Source organism: Schistocerca nitens, chromosome 1 (genome assembly GCF_023898315.1).
Source record: "Schistocerca nitens isolate TAMUIC-IGC-003100 chromosome 1, iqSchNite1.1, whole genome shotgun sequence".
Classification (NCBI taxonomy): Eukaryota; Metazoa; Arthropoda; class Insecta; order Orthoptera; family Acrididae; genus Schistocerca; species Schistocerca nitens.
Window position 1 is genome coordinate 748111127 of NC_064614.1, and position 23389 is coordinate 748134515.

At 40.0% G+C, this 23389-nt stretch overlaps 1 protein-coding gene across 3 annotated transcripts in view; it reads left to right on the forward strand.

Annotated features, from left to right (window-relative positions):
- Positions 1-23169, forward strand: part of LOC126236967 (uncharacterized) — a 128726-nt gene extending 105557 nt beyond the window's left edge. For 2 of the 3 annotated variants that reach the window (XR_007545015.1, XR_007545016.1), the window contains 6 exons: positions 7716-7962; positions 8669-8787; positions 9902-10031; positions 12775-12903; positions 14067-14195; positions 21806-23169. Coding sequence is in view for 1 of the 3 variants with exons in the window: in XM_049946681.1 (XP_049802638.1) it covers positions 7716-7962; positions 8669-8787; positions 9902-10031; positions 12775-12903; positions 14067-14126 (685 nt within the window). In the remaining 2 variants the exon portion in view is untranslated. Of the gene's footprint in view, positions 1-7715; positions 7963-8668; positions 8788-9901; positions 10032-12774; positions 12904-14066; positions 14377-21805 lie in introns of those variants that run through there. The other variant, XM_049946681.1, reaches the window with a different exon arrangement.
- The last annotated feature ends 220 nt before the right edge of the window (positions 23170-23389 follow it).

Genomic DNA, 23389 nt, shown 5'->3' on the forward strand with positions numbered 1-23389 from the left:
TGACAATTCAAAGGAATTTTGTGAAGTCTGATGGAGTAAACCTTCCAAAATTTCAAGCATTTACGGCTTATGCCCGTGTCATTCGACAACGAAGTCAGTCTGTCTCTTTCTCAAATGAAATTACATAAAATATAGCACCACCAGCAAGCAAGTTGTAGCAGCAAAGTTGGTAAGGCGATGGACTGCTGTGGCAAAGGGCGTAGGTTCATATATACAGCTGGATGCGAAGATTCCCCCCCCCCCCCCCCCCCCCCCCCCCCGCTCCCCCCTCCCCCAACACATTCTGAGACTTCGTTAATCATCAAAGTTAAGCATTTTTCTGAAATATTCGTTGGAATTTACATATGAGAGCGTGCTTTCTCAGTAACGAGTATCTCCGATTTCGTGACTTTCATATGCTTAAGAAATGAAGGATGAAATTACTGTGCATGAAACAACTGACCGTGACATTTATACTACTACCTGTCACAAATAATTCACCTTTTTTTTAATACGTAGCGATTTACAACAGTGGGGTCAGGCAGGAATCTAAGAGCACAACGTTACTTACTGCGAATGAAACTAGCAGCAGTCGTCTTTATACTCAGGCTTGTCACAAGTATTTATCTGCGATCAATTCTTTAATAACAGTAGACAGAGATGAAAGGTTACCACCACAATATTTTCAGACTATACCACCATGTATGAAACATTTTGATTCATCAGATGCATGTTATAAACAACAACAAAGTTCTATTGCTGCACTCACCACATGCTCTCGAAAAGTTGATTTTCAAAATTTTGTTTTCATGAACCAAATCGTTGATATACCCTATAGGGAAGCAGGCTGCTTCATCTTTTGGATCTCTAGGAGTGAGCTACGACCACATTCTATGCAACTTGTTGTTCTTTGACACTCTCTTAAACAATTTTTCGCGTTCGTCGATTTGTGTTGTGTCTATGCAACTAATTGAAGACAGTTTATTCCCATGTAAGTTTCACTTCTTTTATTTGTGAAACATCATCAGGGATAAAGGAAGCGAAATGTTTGTGGCAATAAAGAAACTGCCTTTGATTAGTTGCATAGAAGGAACGTACCTCCATGAATTTTGAAGCAACTAAGGAACAGCGGAAAACAGAAAAAAATGACGAATTTTTTGGGTTTCTACTGATATATTTGTACAATGTGGTACTACACTCCATTCCTAACTTGTATTCTGAAACGTAAAATCCAAAACAAGATGTTGATGTGAATGAGAATAAAATGACATAATGTGATATATACAACATTTTCCAGAACACAGTCAATATTCTATTGTTATCATGCGTTCGTGGAAGCCCGTGGTCAGCGAAATTTGAACAGTATTCGTACTCTAACCACACTTTTCGGTACTATGAAGAATGCCATGCCTGTGTCATCTGCTAGCCACTTAGAGTTCGTGCCGCTAAGGCGCTGCAGTGCGCATTCGCGGATCTGAGGTAGATTGCTTTTCATTAGTTGGCGCGAGGAGAACTGACAACAGCATTTCAGTTTTCTAGGATCATTCGGCATCGCTTTCGAAATGCTTACTGAATAATATTGGGGCTCTGTTTCGAAAGCAAGACCATTCGATGCACTCGCGTACTGAAGCGATTGGCAAAATGGCAGAAAGATACAGGATAGGGCCCCTGGTTTTAGCTATGTGTTAACTTTTCACATTTGCAAACAGCTGTAGGCCTATGTCAAATAGGAAGATTTATTTAGTCCTTGAGTGATCATACTTGCTTCTTGAGATTTTGACTTTCTCATTGTTTTCCCCTTATAAATTTTGAACACCTGTCTAGCAGCGGTTAAACAGGCTGGTAGCTTTTTGGTCTCTAGAAGTATGGAGACAGTTTTTCTTCCTTCTTCCTTCTTCCTTTTTCATTCTTCCAGACCAGGCACTGATATCTCTCATAACAGAATACCACAACAATAAAAGAGAAGTTCCATACCTGATAGCGTCTTGGAAACAAACTGTAGTCCTGTATCTCTCACATATGTCAGTTGTAGAATTTTGAAACATGTTTTATGCTAGCATATTATTATGAGTCTCTTCTGAAAAGGAGTAAACATGGGCTCCAAAAACAACGATTGCATGAAACATAACTTAGTCTGTTCGTCAAAGAGACCCTGAAGGCGGCAGATACCAGCACCCCGGTAGATGCTGTGTTCCTTAACTTTTGTAAGGCATTTAGTACAGTTCTGCTCTGCCACGTAATGAATAAACTAGGAGTGTACGGACTATCAGACCAACTGTGCGATTGGATTGAATAGTTTCTGGACTTTCTAGCATGTCATTCTCGTGTGTGTGTGTGTGTGTGTGTGTGTGTGTGTGTGTGTGTGTGTGTGTAAAAGCCTGCAGATGATGCTGTTGTATACAGAGAAGTTGCAATGCTATAAAATTGTAGCAAAATGCAAGATCACCTGCAGAGGACTGATGTTTAGTACAGGGAGTGGCAATTGACCCTCATCATAAAGAAATGTAACATATTGCATATACATAGACAAAAAGAGCCATTATTCTATGACTACACGATTGTAGGACAATCACTGGAAACACTTATTTCCATAAAATATCTATATTCTGCATCACGGTGTAGGTTACTGTTGAAGCTCTGAGAGTGTACATTCCTAGGAGAGTCAACAGGTGTATTACTTTTTGCTCTGTAAATCTCATGAAAAGACTCTGAAGATAAAGTTAGAGATATTTGAGCCCAAACATTGGTTTACTGGCAGTCGTTCTTCCCGCGAACTTTTCATGACTATAAGTGGTACACAGTGTACCCTCCACCACTTGCACCACAGGGGACTTGCCACTCTTTGGCAGGTTCCTGATAGGCTACCACAAGGCCCCAGCCATAGCAGCCTGTTTTTCCTCCATGCTGCATGTCTATCCTCTTGCAGTTCTTTTTCCACTCCCTTGGGGAACATGTCTGGGCTTTTTTTGGAAATGTATTCTTCATTTGCAGTAGTCAATATCAGAATGCCCTCCACTGTTTTTCATTCCTTTTTTCTTTCTTTGTTCACCTTCTCCTATTCTTCCTTCGCTTAGGGTTTTGAGGTTCCTCTTTTTCATGGGGTGAAGTCAACAGCTACACAACTGGCAGGCCAGTAAGAACAGAAGGATTACTCCCATGAAGACTTCCTATGTCCCTCCAGCCATCCAACATCTGAGTCCTTTGCCGACTCGAATATCCTCTTCAGCAATGTTGTAGTGTGTTAGCCTTGCCCGGCCAACATCCATGTCACCGGTGCACAACACCAACTGTTTTTCTGCCATGAACTCCACAGGCTGACAGAAGAATGCTGACACCGCTATAGAGCTCATGTAGCTGCCTCTGCAGCGAGTCTTCAGAGGCTGCCACTCGGCAGCCACCAAGGAGCTACCCCTTTGTTTTTTTCCTTGTCTTGACTCTCCGCCAGTGGAATGTTCAGTCTTCGATCCAACAGAGAGGATTAATTGCTGCTCATAGAACTGCTGCATCCACTTGTTCTCTGCCTTCCGGAAACAAAATTGTATCCTCATGACCGCTTTGAGCTCTCGTATTTCTTCTTGGTCCATTTTGACCTTCCCCAGAGGATGGCGTCCCATCTTGAGGGGGAGTCATGGTGCTTGTACTAGATGACGTTCATAGTCAACCCATCTACCTGATATGCACCTTCAAGCTGTTGCATTTCACTGTTTCCTCCCTCACTTAATCTTTTCCCTCGCTTAATCTTTTCCCTCACTTAATCTTTTCCCTCACTTAATCTTTTCCCTCACTTAATCTTTTCCCTCACTTAATCTTTTCCCTCACTTAATCTTTTCCCTCACTTAATCTTTTCCCTCACTTAATCTTTTCCCTCACTTAATCTTTTCCCTCACTTAATCTTTTCCCTCACTTAATCTTTTCCCTCACTTAATCTTTTCCCTCACTTAATCTTTTCCCTCACTTAATCTTTTCCCTCACTTAATCTTTTCCCTCACTTAATCTTTTCCCTCACTTAATCTTTTCCCTCACTTAATCTTTTCCCTCACTTAATCTTTTCCCTCGCTTAATCTTTTCCCTCACTTAATCTTTTCCCTTTGTACTATGTACATCCCTCTGTCATTCAATGTCCAGCTTATTGGGCAGCTACCTCACCCTTTTCTGCTGCTTGGTGACTTTAATGTGCACCATCCCCTTTGGGATTCTAACAGAGGCTGTTTGAGAGGTGCCCTCTTGGCTGACCTTCTCAATCAACTTAACTTCTGCCTTAACAGAGGAGTACCCACATTCCTTTCAGACTCCACTCCCACCTTTTCCCAATTGGACATATCCTTCTGCACTGCCCAGCTTGCACGTCGTCTTCAGTGGTCCGGTCCCTCTGACATATACTCGAACCACCATTTCTTGTGTGCTATCAGTTTGCTGACACCTATCTCACCTACTTGCACACCCAAATGGCAGCTTACTAAGGTCTACAGGAGGCTTTACTCCTCCCTGGTGGCCTTCGACGAAAAACATTTCCTCACTTGTGATGACTAGGTAGAATACCATAAAAAGTTATCCTTGATGCCATAGAACATTTCATTCCTCGCACTTCCTCTTTACCAAGCCATGTCCTGGTCTATTGGTGAACTGAGGCGTGCCGCGGCGCAATTCGTGCACGGAGACATGCTATCCATGCATTTGACCGTCATCCTAAGATATCAAACTGCATTCGTTATAAACAGTTGCATGCACAGTGTTGTTTTGTTATTCAGGATAGCAAAAAAGCTAGCTGGATTTTATTCGCTAGTACTTTTAACAGTTCCACTCCCTCTTCTGTCATATGGGCCAACCTCCGATGGCTGAGACAATGTCCTTGTGGACCCATTGCTATCTCCAACATCTTAGGCCGCCATTTTGTGGAGATTTCGAGCTCCTCACTCTGTCTTCCTCCATCGGAAATGAGTGGAGGAGGCTTTGGTGATACCATTCTCTTCTCTGAATCATGATTGCTACAAGCTGCCTTTACTATGAGGGATCTAGGTCATGCTTTCACTCCATCTTGATCCTCCACCCGAGGCCCAGATGATGATCACATTCAGATGTTGCAGCACCTTTCTCTTGTGGGTAAGCACTTTCTGCTTCATACATACAACCGCATCCTGGCAGAGGCACATTCTCCAGACGCTGACGTGAAGCCTCTGACATACCCATACCTAAGCCCGGTAAGGACTAACACCTTCTCTCACCAGCTGTGTTTGTGAGATGATGGAACGTATGATTCATGCCCGGCTGGTATAGTGACTCGAGTCTCGCAATTTACTAACCACTGACATTATGGATTTTGAACGCGATGTTCTACAGTTGACCATCTCGTCACTTGTCCACCCATGTCATGAATGGTTTTCTGCAGAAATCCCAGACTGTGGCAATGTTTTTCAATTTGGAACCAACCTCCGACACCTACTGGAGAACTGGTATCCTCCGTACTTTCTACACGTGGGGCATCCGAGGCTGCATGCCTCGCTTCCTTCAGGAATTTTTAAAAGACAGAGTTTTCTAGGTATATGTGGGTTATTCCTTTTTGGACACCTTTATCCAGAAAACTTGTGTGCATTAGGATTCCATCGTGAGCACCATCCTCTTTGCTATCACCATTAACCCTATGATGGTCTGTCTCCTGCCAGGCATCTCCAGCTCCCTTTTCATTGACGATTTTCCCATCTATTGCAGTTCTCCAGGGAGTGGTTTCTTCATCGATGTCTTGATTGTCATTACTCATGGAACATCAACAGTGGCTTTTGTTTTTTCACTGACAAAACCGTTTGTATGAATTTCTGGCTCTTACATTCATTGAAAATACAAAATTACTGGGGCTCCTGCTCAATAGGAAACTGTCTTGGTCCTTCACATGTCTTACCTGGCAGCCCGCTGTATGCGGCCCCTCAATGTTCTAGATGTCCTCAATGGTACTTCCTGGGGAGCAGATTGAACCACCCTCCTCCGTTTACACCAGTCCCTTGTCTGTTCGAAACTAGGCTAAGGGTGCTTCATATATACATCTGCACATCCATCCCTCTTATGCCGTCTAAATACTATCCACCATCGTGGCATCTGTTTGGCCGCTGGCGCCTTTTATAGTAGCCCATTCTGTATGCAGAAGCTGCCAAACTACGGCTGTCCTACAGCCGTGGCTTTCTCCTCTGCATAAGTGCATGCCGTTTGTCTGCCATGCTTGGCCACCCGTCCTGTGCCGCCTCCTTCTATGACTCCTTTGACTGCCAGTATGGGGTGCGTCCCTCTTCTCTGTTATCTCCTGGAGTTTGCTTTCAGCTCTTGCTCTGGCAGCATAACTTCACACTACCTGCAATTTTCCTGACATCATGTTGTGGCCTGTGTTCACCTTGGCTTTCATTCGCTTCCTGAGGACACTACCCCAGCCTCAATCTATTGCTTTCAGTTTCATGACCCCTTCTCATGGAACTTCGTGATAGTATCTTTGTGTACATTGATGGTTCCCGGACTGACCATGGTGTTGGGTGTGCCTTTGTCATTCCAGAACACTTCTCAGTATTTAAAGCAGAGCTCTTTGCCCTGTATCAGGCCACACAGTACATCTGGCCACACGGGATTTTCAATTGCATCATCTGCTCAGTCTCTCTTGGTGCCCTTCAAAGCCTTTTGTGTGCTGTGCACTGTCCATTCTTTAGTGCAATGGGTCCAGGAAAGATGCCACTTGCTCACTATTGATGGATGTCTATGTGGTTTTCTGGTCATGTTGGTCTGACAGGAAACGAGGCCACTGTCGCTACTGCCAAGGCTATTGACATCACCACTGGTCCTCCCTTCATGGGAAGAAGCTATGGGTTATTAAGCCTCTCCCAGCAGCTTGAATGACCACCTCTTGGCCCCCTCGCCACAAGGAGATCATTTTAACTAGGTTATGTATTGGGCACTGTCTTTTTAGCCATCATCATTTGTTAAGTGGTGCTCATCACTACTTTGTGCACATTGTGCTCAGCTTTTGATGGTCCACCATTTCCTGATGGAATGCCCTTTTTTTAACTGCCTATGTTCTCGTTTGTGTTTGCTGTTGTAGTTATTGGCCGTTTTAGTGAAAGATGCGGGAGCTGTTGACTGTGTTTTACTTTTTGTCTGTCATAGCAACATGGCAAAGGCCATTTAATTTTTAGTTCTGAACCTTCGTTTCTCTATGGCACATTTTTATAGAACTTCCTCCGCGTTCCTGTTTTTAGCTGTCTCCTCGTCCATTGATTGGGATTGATATGTAGTCTTTTTTAACTTCTCTCTTTTGTGTTAGTGTTACAGGGAACGTACGACCCTAATTGTTTTTGTGCCCTAAAACAAAACAACATTTGAGATTGCTTTCTTTTTTTAAATTGTAACTAATTTGGTGCAACTATTTATACATTTTATTTTCTCAGTGTTTCTGGTCTTAATAGCAATACCTCCCTAGTCTTTCTTTCATATCCTTTGCACTTTATATAGACCCTTGTCTTTGTACAGTATTCTGAACTGATTGAAGATTGGAGAACTAGTGAGCCAGTATGTACCGAGGAAGTGTGTACCATAATAGTAAAACATATGAACTGTTACATTGACACCCTCAATGTTATATTAAAGCTTTCAATGCAGATAATCCTAGTGGTTGCCCAAAATGTTTCTATTTATAGAAAAATTTCCATGTTGTATTTGTATTGAATTTATGGTGGTAAAAGGGGTAAATGTTTCGATTTTTACAGGAAAATAGTGGTTCATGATACAAATCCATTCCTTTTCTCAACATTCCTTCACTACCTGTACAGTGGACAGTTGCGTACCCGAGAGCTGACTGCTGATCAGTTAGCTGACCTTATGCTTCTCAGTGATCGATATGAGGTCGACTCATTGAAACAAGCATGCGAACAGGGATTAAGAAGACACATTGATGAAGATTCAGTGCTTTATTTCCTGAGTATGAGTGACCAAATTAATGCAAAAACTCTTCGGGTAAGTTAGAGATTTTATTTCATTTCATTTTAGAACTGAATTTGATGTACGATTTACTACAAATTTATTGAATGTGCTGCTTTATTTTAGGTTCATTGTAATTACAGTATAAAACATTATAGCTACATGGTGTTCAAGTTGTCATGTGACTTCTACATCTCTGATAAAACATTCATTTTCTGTAAGTCACTTCAGAAATTATGTATCGGGTACTTGGTGAGAACTGCTCATGAATACCAATGTTAAAACCACTTGGAAAAAATGTGCAGAATAGTTATCATGACCATGCTGTCACTCCATTGCTTCTCAGTCCACAGTCATAGCTATATCCTGCATTCTCTCTGCTCTCTAATTGCTTTATGTTGTTCTTAATGCAATAGATATAAAGTGACAAAAATAAATTTACATAAACTAAAAAATAAATTTACATGAACTAGAGTGTGACAGGAAGATAATTCTTCTTTAACTTGGCATGATATTTTCATTCAAAATATCTGTGTAAAAATGTTGCAACCTTTGTACATGATACATCTTATATAACTTTTTACAGCTGACGTTTTGTGATATCCCCTGACTATGAGATTGTGCTATGGTAAAGGTTAAGGTCAGAATGGATGATTTTATAAGTGATATTTGTAGTGTATATCTAAGGTGTTCATCTCTGGTTAATTAAATGTTACATTGGACTGCATTTGTATCCTTCTAGAGCGCCTGTTTAAACTTCATCTCCTTGAATCCTGACATTATGGATAGTGAATTATTTGAAGAGCTGCCTCAAAACCTGCAGGCTGAGATCTATGATCTAGTCATATGGGCTAAACCCAGGTAAATGTGCTAAACAATAAACTAAGAATTTCTTTTTCTTAGTTCATATTTTATACAAAATACTTGCAGTCAGTGGATTTTTACAATTAAAAAAAAATCAGCAATGAGAGGTGATAAGTTGCTGTATCTCACTTGTAATGGTGCACATACTTAACATCTTTCAGTTGTTGTTTTTGTTCTGATGTTGACAGTGTATTAAGAAGTGGCTCAGTGATGCTTACTTTTGCAACTTATATTGTATGTGAGAGATTATTTTACTGATATTAGACCAAATGTGGTGGTAATGGTGGCAGTGTAAGCAACCAATTTAGATGTAACTTTTTGTTTATTTATTTTAATTGTAAATTTGTTGTGGAGAAGAGGAGTGACATGTTTTCTTTAAGTTTGCAATCAAAATGTTCTGCCTGTACTCTGGATGTTGCATCTAGAAACACTGTGAACCACTGTGGAGCAGGTGGTGGGGGGTTCACTGTACAACTGCAAGGCATTTGCTTTCCTGTTTCACTTGCAAATGGAGCAAGGGAAATAATGATTTGCTGATTCTCATGCCATACGTTACTTAATGTTTTTTTATTTCTGACATTGTAAAGTTGTGATTATTTTGAAGAACAGTATATAGCAGCAAATTGGAACTTTTGAACAAGGAACTGCTCCTGTGGTGTTTCAGCATGATCTTTTAACAAATGTTCTTGATATAAGGTTGCCATATGTGTGCTTCCCCTGTATGTGCATTATTAATTTCATCTGCAAACCCCAGGGAGAAAGCTTAACATAAAATATTATGCTTGGTTTTGAGAAGATAGAGAAATAATTGTAAATAGTTATTATCTCTCTTATAGACAAATTCTGTTGGCAGCATTGCAATTTTAATAAAATTTAGAGGACAAAGGTACTCATCTTCCTCGTACACTTTATTTGCATATGAAAAAGTGAGAAATTATGTGTTAAACTTGCTTCTACAGGTACTGCCTCTCATTAAACTGGCCAAGAGTTTGTCCAAATTGACGCAATCCGCTATTTCACATTTTCAGTTGTTGTGTAATGGTGTCTGTTTTGATGTTTTTGTGTTACTGTTGAGGTAAATATGCCTATTCTTTGTATTTCAATTTGTCAGGAAATCACAAACAACTGAGAAGTTACTGCTTTTCCCACATTGTCCTAGTCCTGAGACACCAACATCTGTATCATCCAGTCTGGCTGATATAGAAGAAATGGCTTCCAACATTCATATTAACAGTCGTGAGGTAAGAGAAGTTTTCACTGAATAATTCAAACAAACATAGAACCTTTTTCTAAAATCTTATAACATGATAAAAACAAGTGTCATTTGTGGTGGTGGGAGAAATAATTGTTCTGCTCCTGTGATAGGTGAGAGAGTAAAATTTGTGATTGTATAAAGGTCAGGTGCTAAAAGCACTCCGGCCTTATGTAAAAGACAGCAGAACTGGAAATTCCCAATAATTTCAAATGTAAAAATTCTTATAAAGCAGGGCCCCATTATACTTCTGCAGCCAGTGTTCATACCATTTACAGTTTTGACTATTTCAAGACTTTATTTATACTTCTGTCATATTTATCCCCCACTCCCATTGCCAGTTTTTCTATATCCAACACTTGATTTCCTGTGTTGAGCTATTGTGCTACATTTACCATTCAGTATGTTTGTTCTGCCGGACAGAGGAGAAAAGGAGAGAGAATTTCAGCAGAAAATAGTGTAGAAGAAAAGCAGAGGAAAAACACACACATTATTTTAAACTAATAATTACAGCACACTTTCTTTTCAAAATAATAAAGTTACATTTGGCTAAGGGCAGATTGCATTATTGTTATACAGTGTTTCAGATTCCAGATAGCCATATCACTTATTGGCAATGATGAATTTCACAATGAAATTCAAATGAACAAATAAAAAGGTGGGACAAGAAAGAAATATAGAGAATTATGTTTCATGATTTGTATTCATTCTGCATAAAACTTTGACATAAAATGGAAGAGTTTACCTTAAGCCATTATTTGACACAAATTGGATAAATACTGTAGTCTCCATTTCTTATTGTATATATTTGTACTCCTCTGTCCATATTATGGTGTGCAGTGAAGCATGTATTGTGTATTGAACCGGGGACCTAGAAATGACAGAGAGGGTTTGTCTCAGCATAGCCCTCAGTGGTTCACAACCCCACGATAGGCCACAACAGTCCACCCACCCCACTGCCGCCCCACACCGAACCCATGGTTATTGCGCATTTCAGCCCCCAGTGGACTGGGAATGTCTCATGCCAGATGAGTGTAGCCCCAAATGTTTGCGTGGTAGTGTAATTATGGTGTACGCGTATGCAGAGACAGTGTTTGCGCAGCAATCTCTGACAGTGTAACTGAGGCAGAATAAGGGGAACCAGCCTGTATTCGCTGAGGCAGATGGAAAACCGCCTTAAAAACCATCCACAGTATGGCCGGCACACCAGACCTTGACACCAATCCACTGGGTGGATTTGTGCCGGGGACCGGTACGCCTTACCGCTCAGGGAGCAGCGTATTAGATCAAGCGGCTACCCAGGTGGGATCAGTGGAGGGTACTTTTTTTATCACCGTCATTTCTGCCTTTTCCTGCCACATTCGGAACAGTTTGTAGGAAATGAACACCATACTTTTTTTGGGGAATGTGAAGAAATTCCTGAAACACATCATGCTACATGTGAGTAAACGTAATTGGTGCTGTATGTATTATTTAAGACATTAGTTTCAACCTTTCTGGAGTCCAATTAACATGGCAGTTTCTTAGAACATTGTATCTTATTTATATAAATTCTTTTTTTTAATCTTCATTACCAATTTTTGATACTTGTCTTCTGAACTGCAATTAATAACTGAAGTATTCATGTAGGACCTACCTCAAAACACTGTTTCTGAGTCTTCTCATATTTTTCTATCTGAACCCTTCTCTTTAAAATAAGTTGTTTTTTTTGTTATTGCACTATCTTGCCCTCCATTGTATATGTGATCCCAGAACTTTATCCCATCACTCAGTATGTACTTTAGGGAAAAACCTGGAATTTACACCAAACCATCTTGTTTTAGAATGACTCACAGTTTACGTGATATGGTATGTGAAAGACTGTTGTTGTATACTGAAGACTGTGAAATTTAAATGTAAACTGGGGTTGTGTAAAACATTAATTCCCATTTACCCACTGGTGTTCTGTCTGTCTTACAGTTGCTGCCAGTAAAAAGTGTCATTGTATTTGTCTTCAATAAGTTTAGGATGTTATCATTATGGAAATCAGTGTGCAACAAGGACACAGTATTTCTTCTTTTGCACTGACTCAAAAATATATTGCGTTACTGCATATCTTATGCTAAGAAATACTTTCAAAATATTTGCTGCAGAAGTAAGTTGAGAAAAATTGCAATATGTAAATCTTATATGTTTAAAGCTACAAAAATACTAATAATTTGAGAAAATAACTATTTTATGTTGAATGCCTTGGTAGCAGAGTTCACTAATCCTGTCATTTCCATTATCAGTTTAAAAAGAATCATATATGTTGTGTTGGAAATGTCAGTCTGCAACAGTTTTCTGGGATTTTTGTTTCACAATTATGAATTTGGAAATTATTAGTTGTCCAGACTCATTCAGTACTATATCAGTGTATGCTTCACTCATTAGTTACTCACACAGTATTACCACACTCACCTTTGAAATATCAAGGTCTTGGTGTTTATTCATTGCCTACAGTTATTTTGTTAAAAATGGATGAAACTTCTCACATGAAGTCATTATACTTTAATACTGACCTTAGTTGCTGCAATTGAGGCTGATCTTAAGGTATATATCACTGTTAGCGCTGAACACTTCATCTAACTCTGTCATTATTTTCCATAATTTAATTTTCATTGGGCTCATTTTTGTTGTTGTTGGCATGTTTCTAAACTGGTCTTATATCAGGGAAATGGAAATTTGAGTCCATTTTACTTCTCTGTAACCAGGTAGAAGCATCTGATAGCAGTTCACTGGAGGATCTTCCACTAACACAAGACTCTGCCCGTTTAGAAAGCTGCATTGTGCAGCTGAGGGACATAGTTGGTGAACAGGCATCGCGTGAAGAACTTGTTCAGGTAATAGTTTTATCGTGCGTGCGCGCGTGTGTGCGCGCGTGCGCGTGTGTGCGCGCGTGCGCGTGTGTGCGCGCGTGCGCGTGTGTGCGCGCGTGTGCGTGTGTGCGCGCGTGTGCGTGTGTGCGTGTGTGTGTGTGTGTGTGATCACCAACAAATGAAATCTATATATGTATATTATAAAAACACCTTAAGACTAATTGAAGAGTTTTTATATAGTTGCAGAATGTTTGATATTGTACAGCTTCCAACTTACTGACACTATGTTTTAAGTTCCAGTGGGTAAATAAAAACATTTGTAATACTGAAGCATTAATTTGAATGTAGAGTTAGTAAATCTTTAAAGACATTTCTTTCTGGGTAGTCTGAGCTGCTTTTATGAGTACCCGAGAGAACTGAAGTCTTGTGTTTTCATACATTCTTCTCATATTGATCATCAAAGTGCAAGTCTGTAACTTCAGTGAAGTGACTAGAAGGCAGAAGAATGGAACAGCTCACACTTATGACCTGGACATTGTGTCTTTACTGAAATATTGTGGGACAAGTATTCAATCTGGTGTAGCATGCCCTCATTTTTTTCCTTGGCAGGTATGCCTACTGTTCAATTCTGGTGTGTTTTAATCACTTAGGTTCAACAAAAACTGCAGCTGGTGAACAATCTTTATTACATAGTATTGGTGAAACAGCAGCTGTAATAAACATAGGTCTGTGAGTCAGTTCGTGAATGCAGCACAGTGCAAAAGAGGTTAACTGCAATTTTACAATATCGTTTCTCTTTATAATGTCAGTAGAATGTAAAGGTAGACTGTCTTTCTGTGAGTAAATCGACTGAAAACATATTATGGAGACAACCTTTCAACTGAAAAAGATGGGGATAAGGGTTTCTTTAAAATATAACGTAAAAAGGCAGGTGACACGAAATTTCTGAACTCATAGAAATTGAGAAAAGTGTGTCACTCTGTGATTAACTTAATGGTTTTTTCCTCAAGTAACTAGCAATAGAAATAAATATTAACTGAAATAAGAAAGCTCCAGATGTATCTTCAAAAAATATTTGTGTAAAAGATTATTCTGGATGACGCACATAACCTGGTATGTAAAGTAAACAGCATTTATGCTTCAGTGCCCCCGTGCTGTGCATTTAGTAAGAGTTGATCCTCTTTCAGTTGGCGCTTGCTGCTGATTATGACATCAACCGGGCTGCAAACTTCTACTATTCATCCTGAAGGTGGCATCGAGGTCGCCCCTCCGTGAGGCGCACCTAAGGCAGTATTTAGCAGTTGCTATTGTCACTGGTAACTGTTTCTAACACTATTGTTTGTGGTACATAGAAGTTAGGAACATATAGAAATAACACACAATCATAACATAAGAAAAGACGTGTGAAGTTGCTACGCCTTTACTCATTACTGAGGAAAATCTTAGGGAAAGTAGGAACATCTTGGCTCTGAATGTTTCATAATATTATTACATTTTTCACTGGTTAAAAATACTATGGTGTGGTGCAAAATAAAGAAAATACCAAAGAACACTAGTATGTTTCTAACCAGTTTAGTCTGCATAGTTGCGTTATACTAGGGACTCTCTTCTGTCCTCTCCATCACAGTTGTTAAATTCTAATTAGGGTTGTATCATTTCCTACAACAGTTCAGGATTAGGAGCATTTGTCAAGGCATCAATATCATCTTCTGTTGGTGAGAACTGCAGGCTGCAATGATCTCCATGTGTTAATTGGTGAGTATGTAAGACAATTGTCTTATTGTGAAAGGGAGGAAGTAGTATGAAAAATGGATTTAGTCAGTCATTATGTGATTCCTGGCATGGGGAGCTGTTTTACATGCTGTATTGCTTTGAGTATCATCCTCGTACTAATCTTTTGTGTGCCGTTGGTAGATGAACACCATCCAGTGTAAGTGGTTGATTTTTCAGCACACAATATCCAAATAGATGTCACGTCAGTGCGCACATTACTGCTGTGCCTCATGTTTCAGGAATGGAAAGGCCACCTTAACTTACAGGTATTTTATATCAAATGGGAAATTAATCTAAAAAAAACCTGTAAAATTACAGAGAGACAGAATGCTTGATGGCTGGGAGGCAAAATTCTAAGTACTGCCAATAGACACACATTAAATAATAAAAACTGTTCTGCATGCAGAACTGTTAGTTTCTTTCTCAGGGAACAAAGACAGAACCTCTTACCTGTGGTTGAAGTGAAAGACAGAACCTCTTACCTGTGGTTGAAGTGAGCTGAACCCCCTTTCCAACCTTTCACAACCTGTCCCTCTTTCTTCTCTGAGGAGAAGCAAAAATTTCTACTTTCGTGTGTGTCTTATTAGCAGTACTTACGAGGGTGAGTCAAATGAAAACCTTAAATATTTTTTAAGTATTATTTATTGTGCAGAAGTGGTACAAAGCTGTATCACTTTTCAACATATCATCCCCCACGCTCAATGCAAGTCCTAAGGCACTTACAAAGTGCATAAATTCCTTTAGAAAAACATTCTTTTGGTAGTCTGCGCAACCACTCATACACCAAATGGCATACCTCTTCATCAGAAAGGAACTTCTGCTGATGGTTCTGTCCAAAACTTCTTTGGTTTTGGTGATGAGGAATTGCACAATGCCTTGCTCACTCTCTTTGTTTCCGGTTGGTGAATGTGAACCCAGGTTTCATCCCCAGTAACGATTCTTGCAAGGAAGCCATCACCTTCTCATTCAAAGTGCCGAAGAAGTTCTTCACAAGCATCAACATGTCATTCTCTCATTTCAGGAGTCGGCTGCCGTGGCACCCATCTTGCAGATTTGCGGAACTGGAGCGCATCATGCACAGTGTGGTGTACTGACCCATGACTAATATGTAAACATGCTGCAATGTCATTCAGTGTCACTCGGCAGTTTTCCTTCACTATGGCTTCAACTGCTGCAATGTTCTGTGGAGTCACAACTCATTGTGCGTGACCTAGACGAGGAGCAGCTTCCACTGAAGTCACACCATTTGCGAACTTCCTACTCCATTCATAGACTTGCTGCTGTGACAAACATGCATCACCGTACTGAACCTTCATTCGTCGATGAATTTCAGTAGGTTTCACACCTTCACTACACAAAAACCGAATAACGGAACGCTATTCTTCCCTGATGCAAGTCACAAGTGGGGCGGCCGTCTATATACTGATACTGCGACGGTAGGTGTGCATCTGCACTATGCTGCCACCTACAGGCCATTCTGCACGCTGTTTGTAGCACGCTTACCAACCTACAGGATAACGCCGTGAAATTTCGATTTGTTATTACAAATTTAAGGTTTTCATTTGACTCACCCACGTAGATTTTTCCTCCTACTAGTAAGTACTGGCCCGCCATTCTGTCTAGATCAGGGGTGTCCAATACACATGCCACATGCAGCCAAATGCAAGTATCAGTGCTACTCAAAAGGTGAACATCTCTCACACAATTGCTTATGCAAAGTTATGGTAACTTGAATATTTTCAATTTGAAACTCTCGCTACACAATCACACGATGCTGTTCTCTTGTTGGTCTGTCCTGCGGGTTTCCCCCCCTCTCAGCAGTTATTGTTAGTGCTTAGCACATTGAAGTGCCAAAGAAACTGTTATAGGCAGATATGTAAACGGGCAGAATATGGCCCTGCGGTTGGCAACACCTATATAAGACAACAAGTGTCCAGCGCAGTTGTTAGATCAGTTGCTGCTGCGACAATGGCAGGTTATTAAGATTTGAGTGAATTTGAACATGGTGTTATAGTTGGTGCAAGAGCGATGGGACACAGCATCTCCGAGGTAGTGATGGAGTGGGGATTTTCTCTTATGACCATTTCATGAGTGTGCTGTGAATATCAGGAATCTAGTAAAACATCAAATATCCAACATCGCTGTGGCTGGAAAAAGATCCTGCAAGAACGGGAGCAAGGATGACTGAAGAGAATCATTCAGTGTGTCAGAAGTGCAACCCCTCTGCAAATTGTTGAAGATTATAGTGCTGAGCCATCAACAAGTGTCAGCCTGTGAACCATACATCGAAACATCATGGATCCCGTTGACACCACTATTGGACTGTTAGTGACTGGACGCATACTGCCTGGTCGGATGAGTCGTTTCAGATTGTATCGAGCGAATACTGCATTGTGGATCCATGGACCCTGCATGTCAGCAGGGGACTACTCAAGCTGGTGGAGGCTCCAGAATGGTATGGGACATGTGCAGTTGGAGTGATATGGGACCCCCTATACATCTGCATATGACTCTAACAGGTGACACGTATGTAAGCATCCTGTCTGATCACCTGGACCATTCATGTCCATTGTGCATTCCAACAGACTTGGGATATTCCAGCAGGACAATGGGACACCCCATGTGTCAAGAATTGCTAGAGAGTGGCTCCAGGAACATTCTTCTAAGTTCAAACACTTTTGCTGGCCGCCAAACTCCCCAGTCGTAGACATTATTGAGCATATCTGGGATACCTTGCAACGTGCTGTTGAGAAGAGATCTCCACTCCCTCATACTGTTCAGGATTTATGGACAGCCCCGCAGAATTTATGGTGTCAGTTCCCTCCAGCACTACTACAGACATTAGTCAAATCCATGCCATGTTGTGTTGGAGCACTTCTGCTTGTTTGTGGGGGCCCTACACAATATTAGGCAGATGTACCAGTTTCTTTGGTTCTTCAATGTGTGTTACATTAAAATACTTGTCTTTTTTGAATGTGGCCCAGGTAAACTAACAGGTTGGAAACCCTAGGTGTAGACTATGATACTCCCTGCCTGCTTGCTTTAAACTAGCAGCCACGTAGCCTTGGTGGTCAGCCTTTGAAAATACCACTACTGCTGGAATGAGACAGAATGGTGCCTGCACTCGTGTAGACTTTTCTGTTTGACTCCAGATGTTAAGCACCTCTTTGGTTGTAAGCGTTATGTAGTGTGAAATATTTAGAGACATTAGGACTGTTTCAAAAATATGAAAAGGTTTCTCAGAGACTGCTGCTACCAGTCAGAATTATGCTGACTAATAAATTTTTTAATCAATCAACATGTTAAGAGGTATAAACCTCACCTTTAGGCTGCAGTGGCAATACAGAAACATTTGTAACTCTCGCCACAAATAACTTAGGAAGAAACCTGTACATGACAGCTCACAATCAGCTGACACACTTAGCTGATGGGGAATTTATGAAGTAACATGATGCACTCACTTCAACAAATACTTCAGACTTGTTAATGTTAACAAGTCAGCTATAGTGAAAAACATAGATGAAACAACACACAGTGTTTCAATAGAAACCATCTTAAAGTAATGTGCACTTTTGAGAAGAGCTGAAGAATGGACATCTTGGAGGAAGTTGAAATATTCAAGTGGAAAAATGAGATCCTAAATGTAATGACAATATGTTAAGAACCCATATTTCTTCACCAACTTCAATTCAATACTGTTAAAATAGAAAATCTGTAAAAATAATAATGTATTAGTGTTGGTGTTCGACCAATATATTTGTAATCCTTTAAAATAACTTTTACACTACTATTTTCAAAAATAACATTATCATTCTCTTATGGTAATGTATTTCAACAACATCAGAGGTAAGATAGCTTTGTGGAGGAGACACTGCAACTGGCTGACAACACCATTATTGACGTACTGATAATAAAAACAAAATGAGGAGTGATGTGTTTTGGGTGTCCTTTGGAAATTTGTGAACAGTGGTTATCAAGGCTCAAGGAACTATAACAATGCAGGTAACTGAAAACATCACAAGAAGACAGCCATTTTGTGTGAATGTAGTGAGTGATTAATTCTTCATTATTTGAACTGACCTCTTATTAGGTTTTTCTACTCTTTCACTATAAGATGATCGCAGCACATCAGAACACAAAAAAACAATGTTAATATCTGTGTGCACTTACATTAAATATGTTTTGTATTGCGTTCCAACTTGAGGACAAATTTTGTACCTCAAAGCATGTTGTTTCATTAAATAATTTTAGCAGTTGACAAATTTTTTGACTTTTTCATAATCTGAGCTATATTCATATCTGGAAAATTACAAAAATAAACAACCCCCCCCCCCTCCCGCACGCGCGCGCACACACACACACACACACACACACACACACACACACACACTGAAAAGACAGGTGTGGAAGATTGGAAGGTGGTTCAGATAATTCATGAGAAAGGATCTAACAGTTCTGTAAGCAGAACCATTTTCCTATTTTGACATATTTCCATTGACAATACTCAGAATTTTGCCTCCCAAAGTTAATTTCCAAATTGAAATAGTAAATATGTAAGTTATAGTGTCTTCTCCACTCTTGAAATACGAAACACAGCAGTAATGTATGCACTGATAGGTGCTCAGACAAATTTGTGACATGCCATAAACTTTCAGATATAGGGCGTACTAAAGAATCTGTCACTTACTGTATGATATGGTGTTCCTCTACTAGTGGCATACAAAATATTAGTAGGCAGCAGAACACACACTTAAAAGGAGGTAAAAGGACTTGAGAGTTGTAGGAAAAGGAGTAGATTCCGGGAACGTCATACAGAGCCATGGCTCAGGGGAGACTTACCGCAGGCGATGAGAAGGAAAGACATCCCGTCTCCCCAGACCCATTGTTTTAGGTGATTTTCTTGAAATCTACTCCTTTTCCTATACCTCTCTAGTCCTCTTCCTTTACCCCTCTTCCTTTACCCCTCTTCCTTTACCCCTCTTCGTTTTAGCCCTCTTCGTTTTAGCCCTCTGCCCTCTTCGTTTTAGCCCTCTGCCCTCTTCGCTTTAGCCCTCTGCCCTCTTCGTTTTAGCCCTCTGCCCTCTTCGTTTTAGCCCTCTGCCCTCTTCGTTTTAGCCCTCTGCCCTCTTTCTTTAGCCCTCTGCCCTTTTTCTTTAGCCCTCTGCCCCCTCTTTCTTTAGCGCTCTCTCTTTAGCCCTCTTTCTTTAGTGCTCTCTCTTTAGCCCTCTGCCCTCTTTCTTTAGCCCTCTGCCCTCTTTCTTTAGCCCTCTGCCCTCTTTCTTTAGCCCTCTGCCCTCTTTCTTTAGCCCTCTGCCCTCTTTCTTTAGCCCTCTGCCCTCTTTCTTTAGCCCTCTGCCCTCTTTCTTTAGCCCTCTGCCCTCTTTCTTTAGCCCTCTGCCCTCTTTCTTTAGCCCTCTGCCCTCTTTCTTTAGCCCTCTTTCTTTAGCCCTCTTTCTTTAGCCCTCTTTCTTTAGCCCTCTTTCTTTAGCCCTCTTTCTTTAGCCCTCTTTCTTTAGCCCTCTTTCTTTAGCCCTCTTTCTTTAGCCCTCTTTCTTTAGCCCTCTTTCTTTAGCCCTCTTTCTTTAGCCCTCTTTCTTTAGCCCTCTTTCTTTAGCCCTCTTTCTTTAGCCCTCTTTCTTTAGCCCTCTTTCTTTAGCCCTCTTTCTTTAGCCCTCTTTCTTTAGCCCTCTTTCTTTAGCCCTCTTTCTTTAGCCCTCTTTCTTTAGCCCTCTTTCTTTAGCCCTCTTTCTTTAGCCCTCTTTCTTTAGCCCTCTTTCTTTAGCCCTCTTTCTTTAGCCCTCTTTCTTTAGCCCTCTTTCTTTAGCCCTCTTTCTTTAGCCCTCTTTCTTTAGCCCTCTTTCTTTAGCCCTCTTTCTTTAGCCCTCTTCCTTTAGCCCTCCTGCCTGAAGGAGGAACCACTGGTTTGGAAAGCTTGCCTAGTCAGAACCTTCTTTTATGTGTGGGTTCTGCTGCCACTTTTGAGTAGATTTTTTATTTATCCATCCAGCTACATTATTTTGTCAAAATTGCTTGTTTTCATTGTTATAGAATATTAGTAGGGAGTTATGCCGTGTCAAGGAAGTATGGGATGCAAAACAGCTAGAGATCAGGCACTCCACTTTGGCTTCCATCGATGAGCCATGATCTGTGGTAATTATGTAATCCTTAGATGTTCAGTGTACTGTTGGTGCCCAGTTGGATTAAATTACAGGGTATATCACAGCCACTCTAGTTGACCAGTGCACTCGTACCATGTGTTCTTGACCACCAGATGGGGGGTGGTTTGGAATGCACTAAATATGCACTTACTATTCTAACCACCTAACTAGGATGTCACTCAAGATTAACATGATGGAGTTGCAGTATTGCATATTAAATGTATCAGATGTTTAGGTGACAGGACTCATTGTCAAGGCCAAAAATGTAACTCGCTGTGTTCTGTTTGGTGGTGCTTGGGGGTGGGGATGCAGATTTGTCTGGCAGGTCACTGTGCATACAGATGCTGTACACAGATTGGTGGGATGTGTGTGACCTAGTCAGCTGTGATATCTGTAGCCTGGAAGGTGAGGCACTGGTTGGAATTTTTTGGGTGCTTAAGACAAGATACCAATCCTTCACTAGCTTGTGGTGTGGCTTGTTGTCAGTCATTCCTGCGCTGCCATTGAATGTTTTCTCTCTGCTGAAATATTCTCTATAGAAACAAAATTATGATAAAGATGTTGTTCAACTCCTATTTCAATTTGTAATGACTGTGGCTCGTCTCTAGTTTGCCACTAATCTAGCCATAAGTAATGAAAGCCAAAAGTATTAGCTGTGTTATCCTTCGTCATTGACATTCACAGTGCACACTCAGAACCATCATACTGCATACCTGTGTCCATATACATTACGCATGTAGACCAAGCGATCTCACGCTGGTGTGCCATGTATTTCTTATATGCTATTCACTGTCACAATAACACAATTCAATTTTTTTTTTTTACAATTTTGGTTCACTAAAGTGACACTCCATATTTGATTAAAAGTGCATAAAAACCAACAGTGTTAAGTGGCCAGTACATTTTACCTTAAATAATTTTTAGTTTCTTACAGAGATTACCCCCATAATATCAGATGAAAGATATATTCTTTTGCTGACAGTGAATTTTTCTAGGTTGTTGCCGTGAAGAATGCTTCGTGCAGAACAGAACCTGCCTGCCATCTTGGCTGTGAACTGGAGTGGAGCAATCGAAATCAGACGTCACGTTCCACAACAGTGGCTCTCAAAATGCACTTCAAAGCCTTACCAGTTGTGACATTTCCCTTAAAGTATCTTCTTTGAATGGCGATGTCGTGCTTCGAAAGAATGGATTTCTTGTGATTCTGCTGTATTGTTACTGAAACGAGATGGAATGGAAACAGTGTTAAAGTATCTGCTTTCATGAATACAGGCAGGCTTGAAGTTTGCATATTTTCCTGGTTAAGTTGGAGATGCTGGTTGCCATGAAATGGTTTTTTAGCAGTTCAGTGGGCTGTTGGTATCCAGAAAATGAGGGCTTGCTCTGGGTGCCAGTGACAGGGTTTTTGCCATTCATTGTGACATACTACGGATTTCTCATTTTGTTAAGAGGAATTATTTCTTAAGAACTGCAGTTTTTGTCTGGCTAGTCTCAAGCATTTCTGATATGGAAGTGCACAGTATTTTTAAATTTTATCAAGGTATAATATTCTAAGCACTATTTTTGCCATAATTCTTTAAGACTTTTGTCTGTCATAATATAAAATTTTGTGACTTTTTAGAAACTGTGCAAGATTGTTCAGTGCATGGTTATGATAAATGGTCATTAAGTTTATTTACATTTTATGCAATGAAAATATTTTATTTAGTGACATCACCTCATTTTATTTTATGAAAGTATTTTTAGAGGCAGAACTGTTTTAACACATAACCATATTGTAAATATTTTCATTGTGTACTGAACCCAGAAACCATCTCAGACACACTAATCAATGCGACAATCTGTCCATTACTGAAATGTGAGATGTAAAATTGTATAAGTAAATTGTTATGTTGTGTAGATGTCCTACACATTTCAGTCTTTGCTTTTGAGAAAATTCAGGAAATTTTTCCAGTTTTGCAGATTTGAGTGCCTTACTACAACAGAAATGCTTTAAAATCCTTTGAATATACTTAATTTAACTCCAGCGCCAATTTTCACTCAGTGTGTTAATAATCATGTATCTGGAAAACACTTTAAATGTTTCTGGAAATGAAATTTTTCACATGTAAGCTATGTTCTTTAGTGCAGAAAAGTTACTTGTATTGCACTGTTAGCTCTGAGTAAATTTCATCGTCGACTACCAAAAAAGTCTTCTTGCTCCTTACTGATTTTTTAAAAAATTTTGTAGAGCATTTTATATTGTTGACTGTATCTTGTTGAAATCCATAAGCAGATTAATAACAGTGCTGAGCATAGTTCTAATAATACTAGGGCATAATGTCACTGGGAAATATTATACACTTCATAGCAAATAGAGAGAGAGAAAAAAATAATATAAAAGTTTTATTGCCTTTCATTTTTTTTTTTTTTTTTTTTTTTTTTCAAAGTGTGTCTAGACACAAAGAAGAATTTTCTAATGTTACCTCTTTGTGGAGTTTTATTCCCCCATAGTCTTGAGAATTTGTTGCGTTGACATCTTTATTCTATAGAGTTCAGTAATGAGAAAAACCCACTGTATTTTTTGATGGTGGACGTCA